This window comes from Camelina sativa, chromosome 14 (genome assembly GCF_030686135.1).
Source record: "Camelina sativa cultivar CO46 ecotype springtype chromosome 14, ASM3068613v1".
NCBI lineage: Eukaryota > Viridiplantae > Streptophyta > Magnoliopsida > Brassicales > Brassicaceae > Camelina > Camelina sativa.
The window spans coordinates 5,832,033-5,852,948 of record NC_141893.1 but is presented as its reverse complement, the minus strand read 5'-3'; the positions used below and the strand labels follow the sequence as shown (position 1 = coordinate 5,852,948).

The 20,916-nt window shown below is 36.3% G+C and overlaps 7 protein-coding genes across 13 annotated transcripts; all 7 read left to right on the top strand.

Annotated features, from left to right (window-relative positions):
- Positions 1–711: 711 nt before the first annotated feature.
- Positions 712–2,995, top strand: LOC104740008 (ceramide synthase 1 LOH3). 2 transcript variants are annotated; one of them, XM_010460505.3, is made up of 6 exons: positions 712–1,121; positions 1,538–1,767; positions 1,860–2,015; positions 2,106–2,291; positions 2,383–2,567; positions 2,654–2,995. In XM_010460505.3, the coding sequence occupies exons 1-6, from the start codon at positions 984–986 to the stop codon at positions 2,683–2,685; spliced, it is 927 nt and encodes a 308-aa protein (XP_010458807.1). In that variant the 5' UTR covers positions 712–983; the 3' UTR covers positions 2,686–2,995. The 2 variants fall into 2 exon arrangements, with proteins under 2 accessions (XP_010458807.1, XP_010458806.1); XM_010460504.3 differs by having other exon boundaries at positions 826–1,157.
- A 119-nt stretch (positions 2,996–3,114) lies between these two features.
- LOC104740007 (F-box/FBD/LRR-repeat protein At1g13570) lies at positions 3,115–5,255 on the top strand. 2 transcript variants are annotated; one of them, XM_010460503.3, is made up of 4 exons: positions 3,115–3,385; positions 3,681–4,481; positions 4,564–4,722; positions 4,802–5,255. In XM_010460503.3, the coding sequence occupies exons 2-4, from the start codon at positions 3,681–3,683 to the stop codon at positions 5,090–5,092; spliced, it is 1,251 nt and encodes a 416-aa protein (XP_010458805.2). In that variant the 5' UTR covers positions 3,115–3,385; the 3' UTR covers positions 5,093–5,255. The 2 variants fall into 2 exon arrangements, with proteins under 2 accessions (XP_010458805.2, XP_019090884.2); XM_019235339.2 differs by having other exon boundaries at positions 3,346–3,480.
- Positions 5,256–5,518: 263 nt separating this feature from the next.
- Positions 5,519–9,185, top strand: LOC104740005 (choline/ethanolaminephosphotransferase 1). 5 transcript variants are annotated; one of them, XM_087483655.1, is made up of 18 exons: positions 5,519–5,737; positions 5,977–6,126; positions 6,387–6,437; positions 6,551–6,628; positions 6,727–6,802; positions 6,890–6,912; positions 6,998–7,098; positions 7,190–7,284; positions 7,389–7,457; positions 7,566–7,635; positions 7,861–7,924; positions 8,006–8,046; positions 8,138–8,222; positions 8,322–8,384; positions 8,475–8,533; positions 8,614–8,666; positions 8,749–8,821; positions 8,913–9,185. In XM_087483655.1, exons 3-18 carry the CDS (start codon positions 6,396–6,398, stop codon positions 8,932–8,934), a joined length of 1,014 nt encoding a protein of 337 aa, XP_087339781.1. In that variant the 5' UTR covers positions 5,519–5,737; positions 5,977–6,126; positions 6,387–6,395; the 3' UTR covers positions 8,935–9,185. The 5 variants fall into 5 exon arrangements, with proteins under 5 accessions (XP_087339781.1, XP_087339782.1, XP_087339779.1 ...); XM_087483656.1 differs by having other exon boundaries at positions 5,521–5,737; positions 5,974–6,126; XM_087483653.1 differs by having other exon boundaries at positions 5,530–5,737; positions 8,322–8,533.
- Positions 9,186–9,428: 243 nt separating this feature from the next.
- Positions 9,429–10,840, top strand: LOC104740006 (uncharacterized). Its single transcript, XM_010460502.3, has 2 exons — positions 9,429–9,755; positions 9,833–10,840. Exons 1-2 carry the CDS (start codon positions 9,439–9,441, stop codon positions 10,704–10,706), a joined length of 1,191 nt encoding a protein of 396 aa, XP_010458804.1. The 5' UTR covers positions 9,429–9,438; the 3' UTR covers positions 10,707–10,840.
- Positions 10,823–13,343, top strand: LOC104740002 (uncharacterized). Its single transcript, XM_087484698.1, has 4 exons — positions 10,823–11,035; positions 11,135–12,039; positions 12,128–13,017; positions 13,203–13,343. The coding sequence occupies exons 2-3, from the start codon at positions 11,717–11,719 to the stop codon at positions 12,957–12,959; spliced, it is 1,155 nt and encodes a 384-aa protein (XP_087340824.1). The 5' UTR covers positions 10,823–11,035; positions 11,135–11,716; the 3' UTR covers positions 12,960–13,017; positions 13,203–13,343.
- Positions 13,239–14,945, top strand: LOC104740003 (uncharacterized). Its single transcript, XM_010460500.3, has 3 exons — positions 13,239–13,446; positions 13,546–13,657; positions 13,841–14,945. The coding sequence occupies exons 1-3, from the start codon at positions 13,239–13,241 to the stop codon at positions 14,673–14,675; spliced, it is 1,155 nt and encodes a 384-aa protein (XP_010458802.1). The 3' UTR covers positions 14,676–14,945.
- On the top strand, positions 14,906–16,365 carry LOC104740004 (uncharacterized). Its single transcript, XM_087484699.1, has 2 exons — positions 14,906–15,312; positions 15,418–16,365. The coding sequence occupies exons 1-2, from the start codon at positions 15,095–15,097 to the stop codon at positions 16,259–16,261; spliced, it is 1,062 nt and encodes a 353-aa protein (XP_087340825.1). The 5' UTR covers positions 14,906–15,094; the 3' UTR covers positions 16,262–16,365.
- Positions 16,366–20,916: the final 4,551 nt, after the last annotated feature.

Genomic DNA, 20,916 nt, shown 5'->3' with positions numbered 1-20,916 from the left:
ATCCATATTCCAAAAAAAAAAAAAAAAAAGTACCAATAAGTCATAAAATTCTAAAACAATGTCGTCCTTTATAAATTGTATAAAAACTTTTTATCCTCGTCTAAAATTAGGATCATTATCGTCATCATGAAAAAGAGCATTAAAATAAGAAAACCACAAAAAAAAAAAAAAACAAAAAAAAAAAACTAGACTTTACCATGACTAACGAACCTGCACGAAACCATATAAATCCATCAGTATAGTATATAGTAGTATTGAATATATATACAAGAGACATTCGCTAGTATGTTCGAAAACTTTTGATCTTTTGAAAAAAGAAAGAAACATATACTATATAATTTAAGTAGTAGTAGTATAATCACCGACTGACTAATTAAGGAGCATGTGTGGACAAAAAGCTTTAACGAGTGTGAAACACAATAATGAGCCGAATTAATTGAGATTCATATACTATATTCTAATCATCATCCTTAGTTTTTTTTTTTCTCATTTTTTATCCTTCATCCAAGATACCCCTACAATATATTGTTATCCAATTGTATTTTGCTAATTATATCAATATCATAACAAAATTAAACAAAACGAATCATTATTTTCATATTGTGATTCGTCCATGCAATAATGGACCCAATTATATCAAATTTCAAAAGCATATAATCAAATCCATTATTGGCCAGCTAAAAAGAAGATACAAGTACTAATTTCTTTATTAACGCGTTGACAAAGTTGCAGACTTTTTTTGACAGTAGAGGAGACTCTAAAGGAACCAGAAGGTTCAAAGTTCATCTTTTGCTTACTTGGAGCAATTGATTCACGTAAGTTGGTAAGACTCGATCAAATTTGGGGAAGTAGTAGTACTTGAACACTAGCATTATAACTCCCCCCACCTGAATCAGAACCCCAAAACAAAAAAAAAGGAGATCCCTTTTTCTCCGGGAAGAAAGAAGTTTTCTGATTCATGTTAAAGAGAGGAAATTTCGGAGATGGGTTTGCTCGAATCGGTGAGATCAATCAATTGGGAACTCGAATCGTCTCCGGTTTGCCGAGATTTTCGTGTTCTTCCTCTTTTTGCTGTCTTCTTCCCTTCGATTCGTTTTCTCCTCGATAGATTCGTCTTCGAGGTAAATATTATTATAGAGAGATCCGACGCTTATGAGGTTGGTTTAGAGATGATCTTGTGTGTGATGTGAATTGTTGCTGAAGGCACTTTTAAAAAGTGTTTGTTTTTGTTTTGTTTATCTGATTGTTGTTGCTTCAGCTAAAAGTTTAAGAAAAAGCTTTAGTAAGAAGAATGATTGATTGTATCTGAAAGTTTCTCTTTTTGTGACTTTTGACAAATGTTCAGTGTGTGTGAGAATGAATGTAGGTGTGTTGTGGTGTTGATTGTGTTGTATTCTCTCTTTTGTTCTGCATCATTCATGTGTCTGCCTTACTGGTTACTTTCAACTAGTGTTTGGAAAAGTTTCCTTTTCTATTTGTGGGTTGGTTCACTTCCTTTTTTTTTTAACTTGAACTTTTGGATGATTGGTGTTTGTAGAAATTGGCAAAACATTTGATCTATGGAAAACATAGGCAGGATATGGGAGATGACACAACCGAGAGGAAGAAGAAGATCAGAAAATTCAAAGAATCGGCTTGGAAGTGTGTTTACTATCTATCAGCTGAGATTCTTGCTCTTTCTGTGACTTTCTATGAGCCTTGGTTTATGAACACTAAATACTTTTGGGTTGGTCCTGGAGATCAGACTTGGCCTGATCAACAAACCAAGTAAGAATGTTTCCCAAGACCTTACCTTTTAGAATCAGACTTGCTTTAGGAGATGATATATATATATATATATATATCTATTTCTCATGCAGATTAAAGTTGAAGCTTTTGTATATGTTTGTGGCTGGGTTCTATACATACTCTATCTTTGCTCTGGTTTTCTGGGAAACGAGGCGTTCTGATTTTGGAGTTTCAATGGGTCATCATATCGCTACCCTTATTCTTATCGTCCTCTCATACGTAGCTAGGTATGCTTCCATTGTCACATCCGGAGAAACTAGATTTAATTTCCTTTTGGTCCACATTGTTTTGATATATCTATCTTTGTTTCGGTATAGCTTCTCCCGTGTTGGTTCTGTTGTTCTGGCACTTCACGACGCTAGTGATGTGTTTCTTGAAGTGGGGAAAATGTCTAAATATAGTGGAGCTGAAAGAGTTGCGAGCATTTCATTCATTCTTTTCGTTTTGTCTTGGATCATTCTCCGACTCATTTACTATCCCTTTTGGATCCTATGGAGCACCAGGTTTGTATATATTATTGATGTACTTCCTGATAGTTAGTTGTCCTCCAAATGTATGCCCCCTTATTATGTATGTATCACATCTTTGTTTCAGCTATGAAGTAGTTTTGGAGCTGGATAAGGACAAGCACCCAATTGAAGGACCAATTTACTACTACATGTTCAACACTCTCCTCTATTGCTTGCTTGTGCTTCACATTTACTGGTGGGTTTTGATGTATCGGATGCTTGTGAAACAAATACAAGATAGAGGCAAACTTAGCGAAGATGTCAGATCTGGTAAGAACTGGATTACAGAACCAGATGTTTCACACCATCCAAATTAAGAAGAAACCCTCAAGGTTGTATCTTTTTTGTTTTTGTAGATTCTGAAGGTGAAGAAGAACACGAAGACTGATTTGATTGATCACAAAGGTAGTAATTTTCGTCTGGTTAATATGACATGTAAAAGCACGGCGTTACCTATTAACATGTTCAGATTCTTTTACCGACATGAGTCTCCAATCTCCAAACATTGGACCAACTCATGGTACATAATGGATTTAGGATCTCTCTCATTCTTAAAGATTTGGAAAATTATAGATGTATTGATTTGTATGTAGTCTGAAACAAACTCCATATCTTCTTTTATTGTATTGTATTCAATTCTCGTTTTGTATCACTCACCATTCATAATAAAATATCTAACTGATTCATGTTTCTTACAATGCTATCATTGGCTCTAATGCCATTGTCATTTACTCATTTTTATCTTCAACCTCAGTTTGTTCGCTCACAGGTCTAAAATAGATTTGATTGGCGTGCGTAATGCCGTAATGTATCGTCTAGGACAAAACAAATAAAATACTACAATATAGTTAGTTATGTAATGTAACGCGCGGTCTTTGAGGCGAGATTAAGAAGATAAAACATTGACCAACCGGCAAACGCAACCTTAAAACGCGAAAGTAACGAAATGAAAAATGTAGTAAAACGATGACGAGAGCAAAATCAGCGATCTTCTGCTAATTTCTCTCTCTCGCTATTTGAACTTCACCGATCAAGTCAGCCACCGCTCGACAAAACCAGATAAAGGAGACAACAACAACAACAAAAAGGTTCTGTCTTTTTTTCTATTTTATGGAAATTTCGAGTTTTTGGTTTTGTTGCATTGCAAAAAAATCGCAATCTATGTCTCTTTCTTTGATCAAAGGTGGGTTCTTTTTCTATCTTATTGCGATTTTTATTGAAGAGAGGTGATTACTGATTAGGGTTTTAAGGTTTTGAATGGGGTTTTCTGGGAATTGGATTTTGTTTGAGGTCAATTTCTTAATTTTTTTCTGGGTTTGAAATCAAAATGCATGTTTGTAATGAGCATTGATTGTGAATTTTGTATGTGTTATTCATGTTTAGATGGGTGAATCACCAGATTTCATAAGCGATCTACCACAAAGCATAATTGAAAATATCCTGACTCGTCTTTGGATTAGAGATGCGATAAGAACAAGTGTGTTGTCTAGCAAATGGAGATATAAATGGTCTACACTCACTGATCTCGTCTTTGATGAGAAATGTGTCTCTCCTTCTACTGACCGTTGCGTTGTTGAGACCAATCTCGTCAGATTCGTTACTGGAGTGCTTCTCCTTCACCAAGGACCTATCCATAAGTTTCAGCTCTCTACTTCTTTCTTGCAATGCCGTCCTGATATTGATCAGTGGTTGCTTTTTCTCTCGAGGAATGGGATTAAGGAGCTTGTTCTTGAGTTAGGTGAAGGAGAGTTCAGGGCTCCTACTTGTCTCTTCAACTGTTTGAAACTGACTCGTTTGGAGTTATGTCACTGCGAGTTCGATCCGCCTCGGTGTTTCAAAGGGTTTTCGTCTCTCAAGAGTTTGAACCTTCACCAGATCCTTGTTGCTCCTGAGGTGATTGAGAGTCTGATCTCTGGATGTCCGCTTCTAGAGTTCTTGTCTTTGTCTTACTTTGACAGTTTGGTTTTGAGTATATCAGCTCCAAATCTTATGTACTTGTATCTGGACGGCGAATTCAAAGACATTTTCCTTAAGAATACTCCCAAGCTAGTTGCAGTATCGGTTTCAATGTACATGCATGAGGATGTTACTGATTTTGAGCAGAGTTTTGATTATAATCTTGTTAAGTTCCTTGGAGGTGTGCCCCTTCTTGAGAAGCTCGTTGGTTATATCTACTTTACAAAGGTAACTTCCCTTCATCTCTTTTACTTTGGGACATTATCGTTATCAAGAAAGTTATATATGTATCTCCGTTCTTTGATTTCAGTACTTGAGCATAGGAGATGACCCGGGAAGGCTTCCAATTACTTACATTCATCTGAAGACTATAGAACTATACCAAGTAAGTTTTGAAGATGCTAATGAAGTACTAGTTCTTCTTCGTTTGGTCACTCACTCTCCCAACCTTAAAGAGCTCAAAGTCTCGGTATGTTAACTCTCTCTTTTCGTAATGTGGCCATAAAATTGCTATTCTCCAAATTCATCATCTTATGTTATCTTTGTAGGCTTCACCAATCCAACTTTTTCCTCTTGAAGAAGAAGGTTTTGACCTTTTCGAAAGAGATTACTTCGACTACCAACTCCCGAGACTCGAAACAGTGAAGATGACAGACGTCTCTGGCATAAGAAACGAGTTGGAATTTATCAGATTCTTGCTGGGAACTTCTCCAGTTTTGGAGACAGTCATTGTATCATCGAGTTTAACAGATAAAGACGCGAAAATGGATATGGTTGTGGAATTGCTCAGGTATCCGCGTGTTTCTCCTCAAGCTCAGTTCCTCTTCCTTCAAGATTGAATCTGACGCTCCTCCTCTCTCTCTATTGTTATCATGTATGAACATGCTTTGTATATGATTGTGGATAAATGACAAAACTGTTGAATCCACAAGAGTAAAAACTTCAATGTAATTTGACCAAAGATGGTACAAAGAGTTTCTAATAGTTGTTGATATTTACTTCTTTCTCATTTGTTTATACTCCAAAGATTAAACATCACCGTTAATTGTTTTGTCATTCAAGTAATGTTGGACATTTGTTTTGCATCGTTAATAATAAGTTTAAGGCACACAAGTCTAACTAACATTATAGTATTGCATTACAACAACAACAACATCAACATTGCATGTCCGATCTTGTAACTTTGTTGATGTCGGCTTTAGAAAGATATTTTTATTTGTGAATGAAAAAAAAGAAAATAATAATCAAAATGAAAAAAGGGAAATATAGTTTACACGTGTGGGAAACGCGGAAGAAACGCAAAGCCCTCTCCTCTCTCTCTTTTAGCTTCTGGTCCTCTCGTCCCGCTTCGCCGTTGCTATAGGGCAATAGAGAGAGAGAGAGATTACGTCGCTCTCTTTGTCTCTTTCTTTCTCTCTTTTTCAGACAATCGAGACGAGAAAGGCTCGCAATCTGATTTTGCCGCCAAGAACCACCGGACCGTCGTAAGTTACTCTTCCCTGTAGCAAAAAAGATCCAAAATTCACCCAAATCTCGAATGTACCGTCTTAGTTCCGAGCAAAGTTTTGTTCTTTTGTAGATGGGTTATGCTCGTTTTGTTGATTTTAGCGTTTAGGGAATGTAAAAAGTGCTAGTGAGATATTCAAGATCCATGCTTTAGTGTCGTGTAGTTTGAATTGTGACGCTAACATAATTTTGGGAATCTTGTATTGTGAATCAGCAGTAGACAATAATGGGTTACATAGGAGCTCATGGTGTAGCAGCTCTTCATAGGTACAAATACAGTGGAGTTGATCACTCTTATCTTGCCAAATACGTGCTTCAACCTTTTTGGACTCGATTTGTCAAAGTCTTCCCTCTATGGATGCCGTAAGTGTATCTCTTTGATGCTATTTCGCTATGTATATAACAAAAGTCTCCTTTTAGTTTTTACTTATTGAGGTTATCTCCTGACTTATGTTTTTACTCTGCTGGTCTTTTCATGTGTGTTTCTCTGTTACTGCCTTTGAACCATATCCAGACCAAACATGGTATAAGTAATTCCGTGTTTTTCCATTTTATTTTATGTGGTATGGTGAGTACGTTTTGAGTTTAAGACTTCTGGCTTTGTGTTTTTTCTTTCTTGTTTCGCAGATAACGCTAATGGGGTTTATGTTTCTAGTCACATCTTCCCTGCTAGGCTATGTGAGTCTTGTTCTTTAGTCTCTTGAAGCATTTGGTTGTTTTCTTGTTTGTAAACATTTCCTCTTTCTGCGTATGGATTTGATTTTGAAGACTCTTTTCTTTATCTGTCTTAGATATATTCACCTCAGTTGGATTCTCCTCCTCCACGATGGGTTCACTTTGCACATGGTTTACTTCTATTCTTGTACCAGGTCTGCGCCTCTCTCTTTTCAAAAATCTAACTGTCTTTTCTAAACTGCTTTTGAAGGTGCTTTAAGTTTTTTCCTGACACCTTTTGAGCTTTTATTAGACATTTGATGCGGTTGATGGGAAGCAAGCAAGAAGGACAAATTCCTCTAGCCCCCTAGGAGAGCTTTTCGATCATGGTGATTTATTTTTCCCCATGTTCCTCTTTTGATTATCTGTCTTCAATTTGTTTAGATATTTTTCTGACATGTGTTCCAATATTGCAGGTTGTGATGCACTTGCTTGTGCGGTATGAAATCAACAATGCATTTATCTTTTTATTTCCTTTTATCACTCATCCTGGAATCGTGCTTAAGGTTTTACAATGAAAACAGTTTGAAGCCATGGCATTTGGAAGCACCGCCATGTGTGGAAGAGATACTTTCTGGTTCTGGGTTATATCAGCTATTCCGTTTTATGGAGCTACATGGGAACAGTAAGTACTACTTTCAAACTTCCTGCTTATGTCTCCTAAAACATCAATATTGTTTTAGAGATTTCTAATACTTTTCCTTACCCTTCTCTAGCTATTTCACAAACACACTTATTCTTCCGGTTATCAATGGGCCTACAGAGGGTCTTGCACTTATATTTGTCAGCCACTTCTTCACAGCCATTGTTGGTATGCTTCTTTCTTATCTACAATTCATTTCAGTCCAAATTCGTTCTATACTTGAGTTTGGTCTTTATTTCAACTCGATCCTTTTTTTCTTTTGCTGTGTGAAGGTGCTGAATGGTGGGCTCAGCAGTTGGGGCAGTCCATACCATTGTTTAGTTGGGTGCCATTTGTGAATGGTAAAATGATCTCCGGCATGCTTATCCTACAATTTTTTCTTGCCGCGATAGTTTCTTGATTTCATTATAAAAGTTTGTTTTTGAGCTCTTGATTTTTCTCTCTTTTAGAGATCCAAACTTCCAGAGCAGTGCTATACATGATGATCGCTTTTGCTGTTATACCTACTGTTGCATTCAAGTAAGTCTTTCAAACTTAAAACAATCGATAGATAAATTTTAACTTGTGTGATAAAATAGATTCAAAGAAAGAACATACTTTTTTCACATGATTCAGTATTTCTTTCTCAAAAGTGAAAGTTGTGATATAATTGAAAAAGCATATCCTCGAGTGTTCAACTAGAGTCGTTTCAAGTTGTGAAGGTTATGGTTTCTAAGCTGATTCATATGCCGTTGTGTTTTTCAGTGTGTCAAATGTCTACAAAGTCGTTCAGTCAAGAAAAGGAAGCATGGTGTTGGCATTAGCTATGGTAATCTCCTAACTACCAATTGATTTGCAATTAACTTATTTATGTTGCAAAATTAATGTTCTGTTTAAATCTTGTTTTCAGTTGTATCCCTTCGTCGTCCTACTTGGAGGAGTTTTGATATGGTAAAGTCTTGTTTTCTTCTCTTTTAAAAAGACCACACAATCTTACTCTCTCCTTTGTCACTGAAGATTGTTTGGATCTTATTTCTTTCAGGGATTACTTGTCTCCAATCAATCTCATAGCAACGTACCCTCACTTAGTTGTACTCGGAACTGGACTTGCATTTGGATTTCTAGTGGTATGTCTTGATCTAAAACTCTCTTAAGTTAGATCAATATTACAATCATTACGAAAAAGGTTTTAAGTGAACATAAGTATCTATGTATTTCTCTTTCAGGGAAGGATGATTCTTGCGCACTTGTGTGATGAGCCAAAAGGACTGAAAACAAACATGTGCATGGTAAGTTTGGTAACTTTTTCTCTCGCCAAGTCTTCATCTTACTGGTTCTGGAAATGCAATCTTATGAAATCTTTTGACTCAAAAATGCAGTCTCTACTCTATCTTCCTTTTGCACTTGCAAATGCTCTAACTGCGAGATTGAATGCTGGGTATGTTTCTCTCTTTACATTTTCCCCCACAAAGTTCATCCCTTATTTGTCTTTAACTCTCCAGAAACTTTATATTCCAGGTTTCCTCTAGTCGACGAAGTATGGGTTCTTCTTGGCTACTGCATATTCACAGGTTTGCTTCCTAAATAGAAAAAAACTTATTCAGCTATTGATTTTTCGCACTCTAAACCAACTTTGTATTTGATGCAAAATAGTGTCATTATACTTGCACTTTGCAACATCGGTTATTCATGAGATCACTGAAGCTCTTGGAATCTACTGCTTCAGGTGAAAATTTTGATGAAAAAATGTCAATATTCTTGTTTTGAAAACTTTTGAAAACATAGTTTTATATCTATCTCTTCTTGCTAATCCACAGGATCACGCGTAAAGAAGCTTGAAAAGGAACCTCAAGGGTAATGCGTTTTTTGTGTAGACCGTTGGATCGATATGGACCTGTTTGGATCGGCGATGTATCTCTTCTTTATCGATTGTTGTCTTTGTTTGATCGGGATAGGTTTATTTATGTAGAACTTAGTGTAATGTTCTAGTTTTGGCTTTATGCATGGGAAAATTACGAAAACTATTCTTAAATTACGAAGAAAAATATATTAGTTGCATATTAAGGAACATACTGAATTTGGTTTGCAAACAAGCGTATGAGGAATTGGTTGACTCTTGACTTTTTACAATACGACTACAAGGAGTTTTATAAAGCCTGCTGTATGTTCTCGCATTTAAAAGCCCCTAAAGAAGTTACCCATTGAGTTCCTATTTCCTAACATCACATAGAAACATTGTATCAAATAAAAGTCAACTCATAATTTGACCAACCAATAGTCAACATAATTCAGGAACCTATATAGATGTACATTCATAATAATAAGTCATAAAAACACAACATCATGTATGTAACAAGGCGTTTATCAGAGTACCGTAAAAACCCTTCGGAACTAAAGAAGCCTCCACCGGAAGGTCCAAACGCCGGTGTACTTGTGATTCAAGACGAAGAGTCGTTGACCACTTGTTGCTTTGGTTTTTGCTACGAGATTTTCCTCAGAGGATTACCGTTTCCACAGAACGCAGCGTTGACCGTGAGACGCGACGATGGTGGACAGAACAATACTGTTCATCGTGATCCTGTTGTGTTCATACCTGTTCTTGCTCAACCTCTATCTTCTAACCGTTATTACACTTATGAACGGTGCGGGTTCTATTCAAGGTATGACTATAACTATATCTTATGATATTATCTTATAAAGCTTTTATCAACCCTCTAGACATATTTTGGTTTTGCAGAGAATCATCTAACAGTAATGAAAGAGAGATGGAGAGAGTTACATGCTGCTTCTGCATTAAATTTAACCATGTCCATAGGTCTAAGAAGCCACAACCAGATCCTTATGACATTCACCAGCAAGTCGTGATCACAACTAACTCATCGTATTCCCGTTGTTACTATTACGCAAAGCCCGTTGCTCCTAATGCTTTGCTACCTGTATCCCTAAGGAGACAAGGCTGGACAATAGAAAACTCGACTTCGACCCTACAAGACTTTAATCTCATAGATGACGCAAAGGGTCTTAACGTAGAGCTTCGTTCTAAGCTTCCCGGTCTTGATATGAGCGTTGTCGTAGGGAAATGGTACGTCCCTTTCATATTTGTCAAGGAAGGAGACATAGTAGATCAAGTGAAGATATCAATGTATTACAACATGACGCTTCATCAAAGGTGGGAAGAGGTTTTCTTCTATGAGAATGTTGACAATTATAAAGAATATTGTGTTGAGGTTGTTGTCGATGTTGATCTTGAACTCAAATTGATTAACGTTGAGGGACAAAAGATTAATATAGAAACAACAAATGTGGATGCTAAAGGTATAGTTTGGTTCCATATTAAAGATCAAGAAGGACAAGACAAGAAGATAGGTCTAAGGTCTGTGGTTGTGGATAGGATAGAAAGCGAAGAGGAGAGTTTCGGGTGGACGAAGAGAGACGGAAACAGAGCGAGGGTTAAAAGAGTTGATCGGTTCGAAGGCGGTGGTTCATCGCAATGGAAGAGATATAAATGTTATGTATTGGTTGAGAGATTTGAATTGAGGAGAATGGATGAGAGTTTAGTGTTGACGTATGAGTTTACACATGCTGATAAGTTGAGGACTATTCAATATTGACTTGAGCTTCCCCTTTCTATTTTTTTTACGGTTATTATTTTTTTTTTTTTAACACTGTAATTGTAAAACAATAAAGTGTAAACTCTATAAATCAATATAATAAATTTGAGTGTTTTATTAACACAAAAATAAAAGAGAGACCTTTTTTGATTCAGGAATGTGAGAAAACTTTAATCCGCCGGAGGAGGTAACGATGTCACTCTGCCGGAAAATTCATAGTTCAGGTAGACTGGCTCGTGGGTGAGACCCAGATTCGAAAACCCTAATTGAAGAAGAAGAACTCAATGTCTCAGACGTTTTCGTCAGGCACGATACAAAAGAAAAAGCAGGCAGCTTTTGGTCCTAATTTGTCTTGGCAGCTCGATGAAGAACGGTACAGTGGATCTTGGGTCTTACTGTACTATAGTAGACAAATTAGGAAAAAGCAGGCAGCTTTTTGTAAAAATCTCTCCTTGGCTACTCAATCAAGAACGACACTATAATAGAAATATATTTTCCGAAGCCGCTGGTGCGTTTTCTAGTGATTTAAGAGGCTGGTCTTATAGGATTCTTGGTTTTTCTGCCACAACGAGACTTTGCTATTCGTAACAGTTGAGCCATGTCGATTTCTTGAAGGTTTCGAAACCCTTTGGTTTGAAAATTTATGGTTATTGCCTGGAATCGGGTACAATGGGAAGTTTAGTTAGAGTGTTGTTGTTGCGTTGAATACTTGACTGCTGAGTGATGATGCAATAAGGTGTGGACAGAATCTTCATGATGCAGAGTGGGTGTCATGATACAGAGTTGGCAGAGACTTTGTTTATCTTATTTTAGAGACACTTGAGGAGAGGTGACATTAAGGTAGGCCTAAGATCTTCATCAAGTAAGTTTCCTTGAAGTTTCCTACAACGAGCCATCTTGAAAAAGTCAAGTCACCTTGTCAATTCCTCTTCTACGGAGTTGTTTTGTCTATAATATTAGGATCAAGTTTTTCTCCAACTCCCACAACTCGATTTGGTTTTGCTGTGAAAATGTACATTACAAGGCGTTTGTCAGAGTACCGGAAGAATCCAGCAGAGCTAACAAGGCCTCCTCCTGAAGGTCCAAACTCTGGAATTTTGGTAATCCAAGACCAAGACTCATATAGACGGGCTACATGCTGCTTCAGCTCGTGGTTGGTGTTGGACACTTGTCTAAATGGTTTGCCATTGCCGCAAAATCTTAAGCTAGCAGTCACGTTCAATATCGGAGGGGATGACGCTACTCGTGACCCAGTTGTGTTCATTCCTGTTCTTGATAAGCCTCTATCTTCAAACTGTTATTACGCTATTAAACGACATGGGAAGCATTCAGGGTATGAATTTAAAATCTTAAATTCTAGAATCTTTCTTCTTATATATAAATCTTCATATAAAGTTTATAAATCTTTGGTTGCATTGCAGTAAAGCGGCTGGTAGTGCGAAAGAGGATGATCCTTTGGTCACCTCCTGCTTTTGTATTAAGCAAGTTGCTGAAGCTGAACATAAACAGCTAGATCCTTTTGACATATACCAACAATTCGAGATCCATCAAAAAAATCCATCTTCACGTAGGCGTTATTACTACGCAACATCTGTTGCTACTGATGGAGTCCCACCATGGTTTCTCAGGAATAGAGAGTGGAATGTTGAATGCGTGAGGTCCCAAGACTTTAAACTGACAGATGATGCAAAAGGAGTCAACACAGAGCTTCGTTCCAAGCTTCCCAATCTTGGTATGAGCACTGTGGTTGGGAAGTGGTATGTCCCTTTCATATTCGTGAAAGAAAGAGACGTAAAGGATCAGATCAAGAATTCAATGTATTACAGCATGACTCTTGAACAAAGATGGGAAGAAGTTTTTTCTTGCGATGACGACAAAAGCGAGAACCGTGATGTTGTATTTGATGTACAAGGAGAGACAGAAGTTGTTAAGCTTGAGGGACAAGAGATTGAAAGAGGTGTGGAAGCAAACGGGTTTGTGTGGTTTGGGGTTGGAGATGAAAAGATTGGTTTAGGATCGGTTGTTGTTGAGAGAATGAAATGGGAAGAAGAGAGATTTGGGTGGACAAGCAAAGGTGACCAGGAGCAAGCAATGGCGGGTAAGAGATTGAAGAAATCAAAAGATGGTAGCTTTTGGACTAGTTATCAGTGTTGTGTTCTGATAGAGAGCTTTGTGTTGAAGAGGATGGATGGGAGTTTGGTCTTAACATATGAATTTACTCACGTCGATAAGGTCAAAACCAAATGGGATTAAGTTTCTCACACAACGAATCTGGAAAACCTTTCTCAATCTCAATGACATGAATCCATTGGTCAGTGTGATTATTGTATTTGATTATTATCTTAAGCTTTGTCAATAAAATATTGAGCTTTCTCTGTGTTCTTGGAACTCATCCACAGGAGATTCTGACAAATGTCATATTATATTTATAAACACTAGCTTAGAAAACTTCCTTGCACGTTCTTATGATCCTTTGTTTTATATAAACGATGACAGGTTAGAAGATCTTAAGTAAGAAAGAATCAAGAAGAGATGTATGTAACAAAGCGTTTGTCTGAATACCAAAGAAACCCGTCAGAGCTAACATTGCTTCCAACAGAAGGTCCAAACTCCGGCGTATTGGTGATTCAAGACGAAGAATCACAGCCTACGTGCTGTTTTGGCAAATGCTTTGACTGTGATCTCAATGGTTTGCCGTTTCCTCAGAACACAAAAGTCACCGTCAAATACCAAATTGGAAGTTAGTTATTTTTCTGTTAATTCCTTAACTAAATCTTTTCCAAACGTGTTCCTTTACTCTGTTTCTGTTTCTTATTTGCGGTTTGTTTTCAATATATAGCCGGAGATGACAGAATTGTCTTGCTTGACCGAGTCGCGCTCATCCCTGTTCTTCATCAGCCACCTTCCTCCAGTCTTTACTACGTAATAAGGCGAAGCGGGAAACACACAGGGTGATTTTCTAACTTGGTGTGTATTTAGCTATTGACTAAGAGTGGTTCTATTGAATGATTATGTAACTTCAAAATCTTAAATCTTTCTTATGTTATATAGCAAGTACATTCATTCGAAACGTGTAATGTTCTGCATAGGATTTACAGGAAATCTCAAAGCTTACTTCTTTTAATTTTTTGCAGTAAAGCATGTGTTAGTGCAAAAGAAGGGGACAGAGCTTCTTGTTGCATTTGTTTTACTTATGTCTCTAATGCTACGCCAAGGCCTCTTGATCCTTTTGATATATACCAACAATTTGAGATACATCAAAAAGGATCATCAACACAGAAGTTCTTCGCTACATCTGTTGCTTCAGATGGGATACCACCTCGGTTCCTAAGGAGAAAAGGTTGGGCGGTTTCTTTCTCGTCTTCCCAAGACTATGGTTTGATTGATGATGCAAAGGGTGTAGACGTAAAGCTTCGTTATGAGCTTCCTGATATCTATAAGGGTGTTGTAGTTGGGAAATGGTATGTTCCGTTCATGTTTGTAAAGGAAGGAGATCCAAAAGATCAGATGAAGAACTTAATGTATTACAACATGACCCTTCACCAACGATTTGAAGAGGTTTTCTTCTGCGAAAACGTTGACAATAAACATTGTGAGGTTGTAGTGGATGTGGAGGTGGAAACAGAAGTGGTTAAGCTTGAAGGAGAGAAGATTGCAAGTGAGAAAAAAGGTGTGGATTCAGATGGAGTTGTCTGGTTTAGTGTCTCAGGGACTGAGAAGATAGGTCTTGGGTCTGTGGTCTTGGAGAGAATGAAATGGGAAGAGGAGAGGTTCGGGTGGTCTAAGAAAGGCGATCAGATGAAGTCTAGCATTAAGAGATCTGAGAAATTTGAAGGCGGTGGAGCGCATTGGAAGAGCTATAGATGCTATGTATTGGTAGAGACCTTTGAATTGAAGAGAACTGATGGGACTTTGGTATTGACGTATGAGTTTAGACATGTTGATAAGTTGAAGATCAAGTGGGATTAAGTTTATTTCAGCTTCTTTGTGTGTTATGTGTGTGCAACTGCTGGTGTGTTCATTTTAATGGAAGCTTTCTGCAAGTTCATTTGTTTGATTCTAGAACATCAATACCCCAATCTTGTAAGTTTATTAAACTGTTTGAATGATTCTCCATGACCGGTTTTCAAAACCAAGTCAAGCTCATAACTTTTGAATTCTTACTTGTAAAAGTCTTTAAACGATAACTTGTAAAAATTGCATACGGCTTTATCCTCAATACATGGTGCTACATATAAAGATATCACATCTTTAGATTTCTAATCAATTACCTTACCTGAAAGATTCTGAATTCAAGATGTATGTTACAAGGCATCTCTCCGAATACCAGAGAAACTCAACACAACCGTTGCCGGAAGGTCCAAACTCCGGCGTACTTGTGATTCAAGATGAAGAGTCAAAGCCGACTTGTTGCTTCGGTACTTGCTACGATGGTGAACTCAGAGGCCTACCGTTCACAGAACGCGAAGCTGACTGTGATTTACAGAACCGGAACTGGAAAAGACAGTAGCAGTTACCATGATCCGGTTCTGTTCATTCCTGTTCTTGATCAGCCTTATTCTTCGAACCGTTATTATGTCATTCAACGACGTGGGAAGCACTTAGGGTATGACCACAAATCTTACAGCTCATAGCCTCATACCTAGTTTGCACAAAAGGGTGTATTCATATATAAAAAAACTATATTCTTCTTGTAATTTTCTTATTGCAGAGGAGCTTCAGCAAGTGCAAAAGAGGACGACACAGTCCCCTGCTGCTTTTGCTTTAGCTATGTTCCTGAAGTTAAGCCACAAGAAGCAGATCCTTATGACATGTATCAGCAATTCCAGATCCATCAACGCCCAATATCATCTCGATACTACACTGCCACTTCTGTTGCTCCTGATGGGATACCACCAAAGTTCCTTAAGAGAGAGTATTGGACCGTGGGGTACTCGAATTCCCAAGACTTTGGTTTGACAGATGATGCAAAGGGGATTAACACTAGGCTTCGTTCGGAGCTTCCTAACGATGTGAATGCAAGCGTTGTGGTAGGGAAATGGTATGTCCCTTTCATATTCGTGAAAGAAAGAAACGCAAAAGATCAGGTCAAGAGCTCAACTTATTACAGCATGACGCTTAAACAAAGATGGGAAGAGGTTTACTCATGCGAAAACGTTAATAACAACGAGAAAGGAGGAGAGGTTGTACTTGATGTTGACGTAGAAACTGAAGTGGTGAAGCTTGAGGGACAAGAAACTCATTTGAGAGAGACAAGAGGTGGTGGATTTGTTTGGTTTAGCGTCTTAGGTGATGAGGGAGAAGACAAGAAGATAGGTCTTGGGTCTGTTGTTGTGGACAGGATGAAATGGGAAGAAGAAAGGTTTGGGTGGTTAAACAAAGGTGAAAGATCCAACATTAAGAGATCAGAGGGATACGAAGGTGGTTCATCACATTGGAAGAGTTATCGATGTTACGTGTTGAAAGAGAGCTTTGAATTGAAGAGAATGGATGGGAGTTTGGTGTTGACATATGAGTTTAAACATGTTGACAAGTTAAAGAGCAAGTGGGATTGAGTTTCATAATTCATCGTTTGTGCAGTTTCTTTGTGTGCATGTCATCTTTTGGTTACAATAATTAATTTGGTAAATAAGTTTATGCAAGTTCATGTAATAATAAACTCAAGGTCGCATATATATATATATATATATATATATATATCATGTAATAAAACTCAATTTAAATGAAATCTAAGTTTGATTGCTTATTTGTTGACCTCTTAGCAAAGTAGAGATCACAACTTTGAGTCTTTGAGAATTAATTAAAACCTAAATCGTATAACATAAACTTGTCAATGAAGTTAATAAATACTCTGCATTACAGGTTTTTGCATAAAGTCAAATCAAAAGGCAAAGACTTCTATGCATTTTTATGCAATTATATGAGGGTGGTTTACTCAAATGTTATCCAAATTAGGTAATATTACCAGAATCTACAAACAAAGATTTTATTACTAGAATATTTCGGGTATTTTCAAAATACCCAGCGTACTCTTGTTTTATGTTACCGGAAAAAACATAATTACAAAAATGTTATTGCCATGTCAGACGCCACATCAAAAACGCTGATGTGTAACAATAACTCAGCCATAACACGTTACAAAGGTATATTGCGGCTGAGTTATAAGTATATTCCGGCTGAGTTATGGAAAAAAACATTTGAGTAAGAGCGGACGGCTACGTTAGAGCATAACTCAACCAAGAATTAGATCATAACTCAGCCAAGCGTTACGGCTGACTTATCAAAATCTGGTTGAGTTACGCTCTAACTCAGTCGTCCTTACGGCTGAGTTTTCACCTGATGGTTGAGTTGTTAAACTTTTGGCTGAGTTATCACTACGACACGGCTGAGTTACCATTTTTCGATTGGCTGAGTTATCGTACAACTCAGCCGTGATAGGCTGACTTATCGTACAACTCAGTCGTGGTAGGCTGACTTATCGTACAACTCAGCCATTCGACGACTGACTTAGTAGCAAAAGATTAATTACTAGAATGTTATTCAGTTACGGCTGACTTATTAAACGATACAGCTGAGTTACATATTTTCAGTTGATGAAGCGGCTGAATTTGACAACAATTTTTTTTGCTTTTTAATTACTGTAATGTTTTTTCATGTTGTGACTGAGTTATAATTTGTTTGATGGCTGAGTTTTATATAGATTGAGTTATTAATTGTTTGATGGCTGACCTGCCACATCGGACGCAACATCCATGTCAGCATTCCATGTCATCTTTTTTTTTCCTTCGGAAATATGAAACGTCGTTCGACTCTTGTTCTTCAACTGGTAAATAAGTGAACTATTTACCTTCTTCTTCACCTTGTTCTTATACTTCTTCTTCACTTTTCTTCTTCACCTAGTTCTTTCTACTTCTTCTTCACCTTGTTCTTCATTTTCTTTCATGGATCCAATTCCGGTAATTGGGTAAAGAAACAGAGATATGTATTTAACACCGACGATAGAGGGTGTATAGTTGTGCAGATCGATGGTGGCACAACACACGACAAGCTTGTGGAGCTTGTTCTTGAAGACCACGTATTGGACGCGTATAGCCATGAGCTAAAGTTGAGTTACATGTTCTCGAACAAGGCACTGAAACTAATGGCGCATGATACTCCACCAGTTTTTGTCTCCAATGATCGACAGTTGCAATGTTTTTTTGGGGCTATGGAAAACCGATCAGCTACGTCTCTGTGTAGAGTTTTCGGCGAAAGAGTCTACAGAAACTAGTGGAGCTAGAGGAAGTATGATTCGGCGAAGCAGTGAATCAAAATTAGAATCTACATACGAAGTGTACGGTGGGGGGATTTGAAGGCACTTGTTTTGATTATGGTAAGATCGTTGACAAAGAAAACGAAGAAGAAGAAAAAGTTGTCGAAATAGCATCTGACGAAGAAAAAGACGATGAATTTTCAAGTCGATTTGATTTTTTCGACGACTCCGATATATTAGCCATTATGGATTTATAAATCATTATAACTCAGCCGTCACATGAATCGACGAGACCTTTCGTTTTCCCGTAAATATTATAACTCAGTCATAAAGTCATATATATCAGCCATTTACTTTCATATTGTTTCTTGTGATAACTCAACCATAAAACACTATAACTCAGCTCTAACATGAATCGACGAGACCTTTTGTTTTTTCGTAAATATTGTAACTCAGCCTTCAAGTCATATATATCATTCATTTACTTTCAAATTGTTTCTTGTGATAACTCAGTCATAACTCACTATAACTCAGCCGTCACATGACCTTTCGTTTTCCCGTAAATATTATAACTCAGCCGTAAAGTCATATCTATCATCCATTTACTTTCAGATTGTTTCTTGTGATAACTCAGCCATAACTCAGCCGTCACATGACATTTCGTTTTCCCGTAATGATTATAACTCAGCCGTAAAGCGATATTTTGGCGGGAAACCATCAGTTAACCTAATAATAGACGCGAGCTTTCATTTTTCTATTGTTTTTTCTTTATATTCTCCTCATTTATATGTCTGACTCTCTTTCATCTCTAACTCAAACAACCCTCAAATTAGAATGTGTAAAAATCACTCTAAGTCTATAAATATCCCTTTTTATTGGTTTTAATGATAGTAATATTCATATTTCCATTTTAAATTTAAATTTTGAGTTATAATAATTTTAATATTCAATTGTTGGAGAAATACTTTTAGAAAAATAAAATTCTAAATTCGAATAATAATTATTTAATTATTTGCAATAATATCTTGTGATAGAAAACTCACTTTATGAATTTATTATGCATGTGGATTTGAGCAGGCACAGAATTTGTGATTTTTCGCGATTCCCTAACAACACTTTTTATGACATTAAGAGACGTTTTAATACTTATTAGAAATCTGACAGAACAAAAGGCCTAGGAAAGAAAGAAGAATACGTTTTCATATTATTGAGAAGACCCTAAACGATAACTCAGCCGTCATAAACTATAACTCAGTCAACCCTCAAATTAGAATGACTAAATAACCGACCAAACCGAACCGAACCGGAAACTATTTTTTTCATTATTTTCGCTTAATTACGGTTATATTCGGCTTGCTATCGGTTATATTAAGTTAATCTACCTAATTTGGATAACATTTGGATTATTTATGGTTATATATTCATCTAACCGACCCATAACCGGAAATAACCGAAAATTAATTTCAAAAATTTTTAAATTTTCAAATGGTTATCATATTAGTATATCCAAATTACCACCTTAAACCAAACATAATATAACCAAAACCAAATTGTTATATTAAAACTCATAATGTTGGAAATATGAACCCTAAACCTCAAACCCTAACCCCTAAATGTCATGTTTTGAATGTTTTACATATTTTGATCAGACTGTGTAAAAATCAATCTTGTCTGTAATTATTACTTTTAATTGCTTATAATGATTGTAATATTCATTTTTTCATTCTATATTTTAATTATGAGTTATAATAATTCTAATTTACAAATATTTCATAAGTCAACCGTTTATGTCGATAACTCAGTCATATCAGTCAATTGTTTGAGAAATACTTTTATTCAAAAAAAAAAAAATTTAAATTCAAATTCAAATTTTGAATTCCTTTTAAATAAAAAATCGCTAAAATCTCATTTATTATGCGTGTGGTTCTTAACAATAAACATAATTATTGTTTGCGTCTCCCCAACAACACTTTTTGTCTTCTCGAGAAGGTATATAATAAATTAATATATCTGTTGCATAACTCAGCCATAACTTTACCATAACTTAGTCAATCCTCAAATTAGAATGACTAAATAACCGACCAAACAGAACTGAACCGGAAACTATTTTTTCCATTATTCTCGGTTAATTACGGTCATATTCGGCTTGCTATCGGTTATATTAAGTTAATCCACCTAATTTGGATAAAATTTGGATTATTTCTGGTTAAATATTCATCTAATCGACCCATAACCGGAAATAACCGATAAGTAATTTCAAAAATTTCTAAATTTTTAAATGGTTATCATATTAGTATATCCAAATTACCACCTTAAACCAAACACAATATAACCAAAACCAAACTGCTATATTAAAACCCATAATGTTGGAAATATGAACCCTACACCTCAAAACCTAACCCTAACCCCTAAATGTCATGTTTTGAATGTTTTACACATTTTGATCAGACTGTGTAAAAATCAATCTTTGTCTGTAATTATTATTTTTTATTACTTATAATGATTGTAATATTCATTTTTTCATTCTATATTTTAATTTTGAGTTATAATAATTCTAATTTACAAATATTTCATAAGTCAGCCGTTTATGTCGATAACTCAGCCATATTAGTCAATTGTTTGAGGAATACTTTTATTTCTTTTATTCGCAATTCAAATTCAAATTTTTTAATTAATTTGAATAATATATTGTGAGAAAAACTAACTTTATGTATTTATTATGTGTGGATCTGAGCAGGCACAAAATTAGTGATTTTTTGCGATTCCCCAACAACACTTTTTGTGATATCGAAAGACGTTTTAATTAGATAATTTATTAGGAATCTGACAGAACGAAAGACCTAGGAAAGAAAGAAGAATACATACTAATATCTCATAACTCGGTAAATTCATAACCCAGCCGTGTGAAGTATATAATTCAACCGTAATTTAACCGTAAATCAGCCATAACTTTGAAAA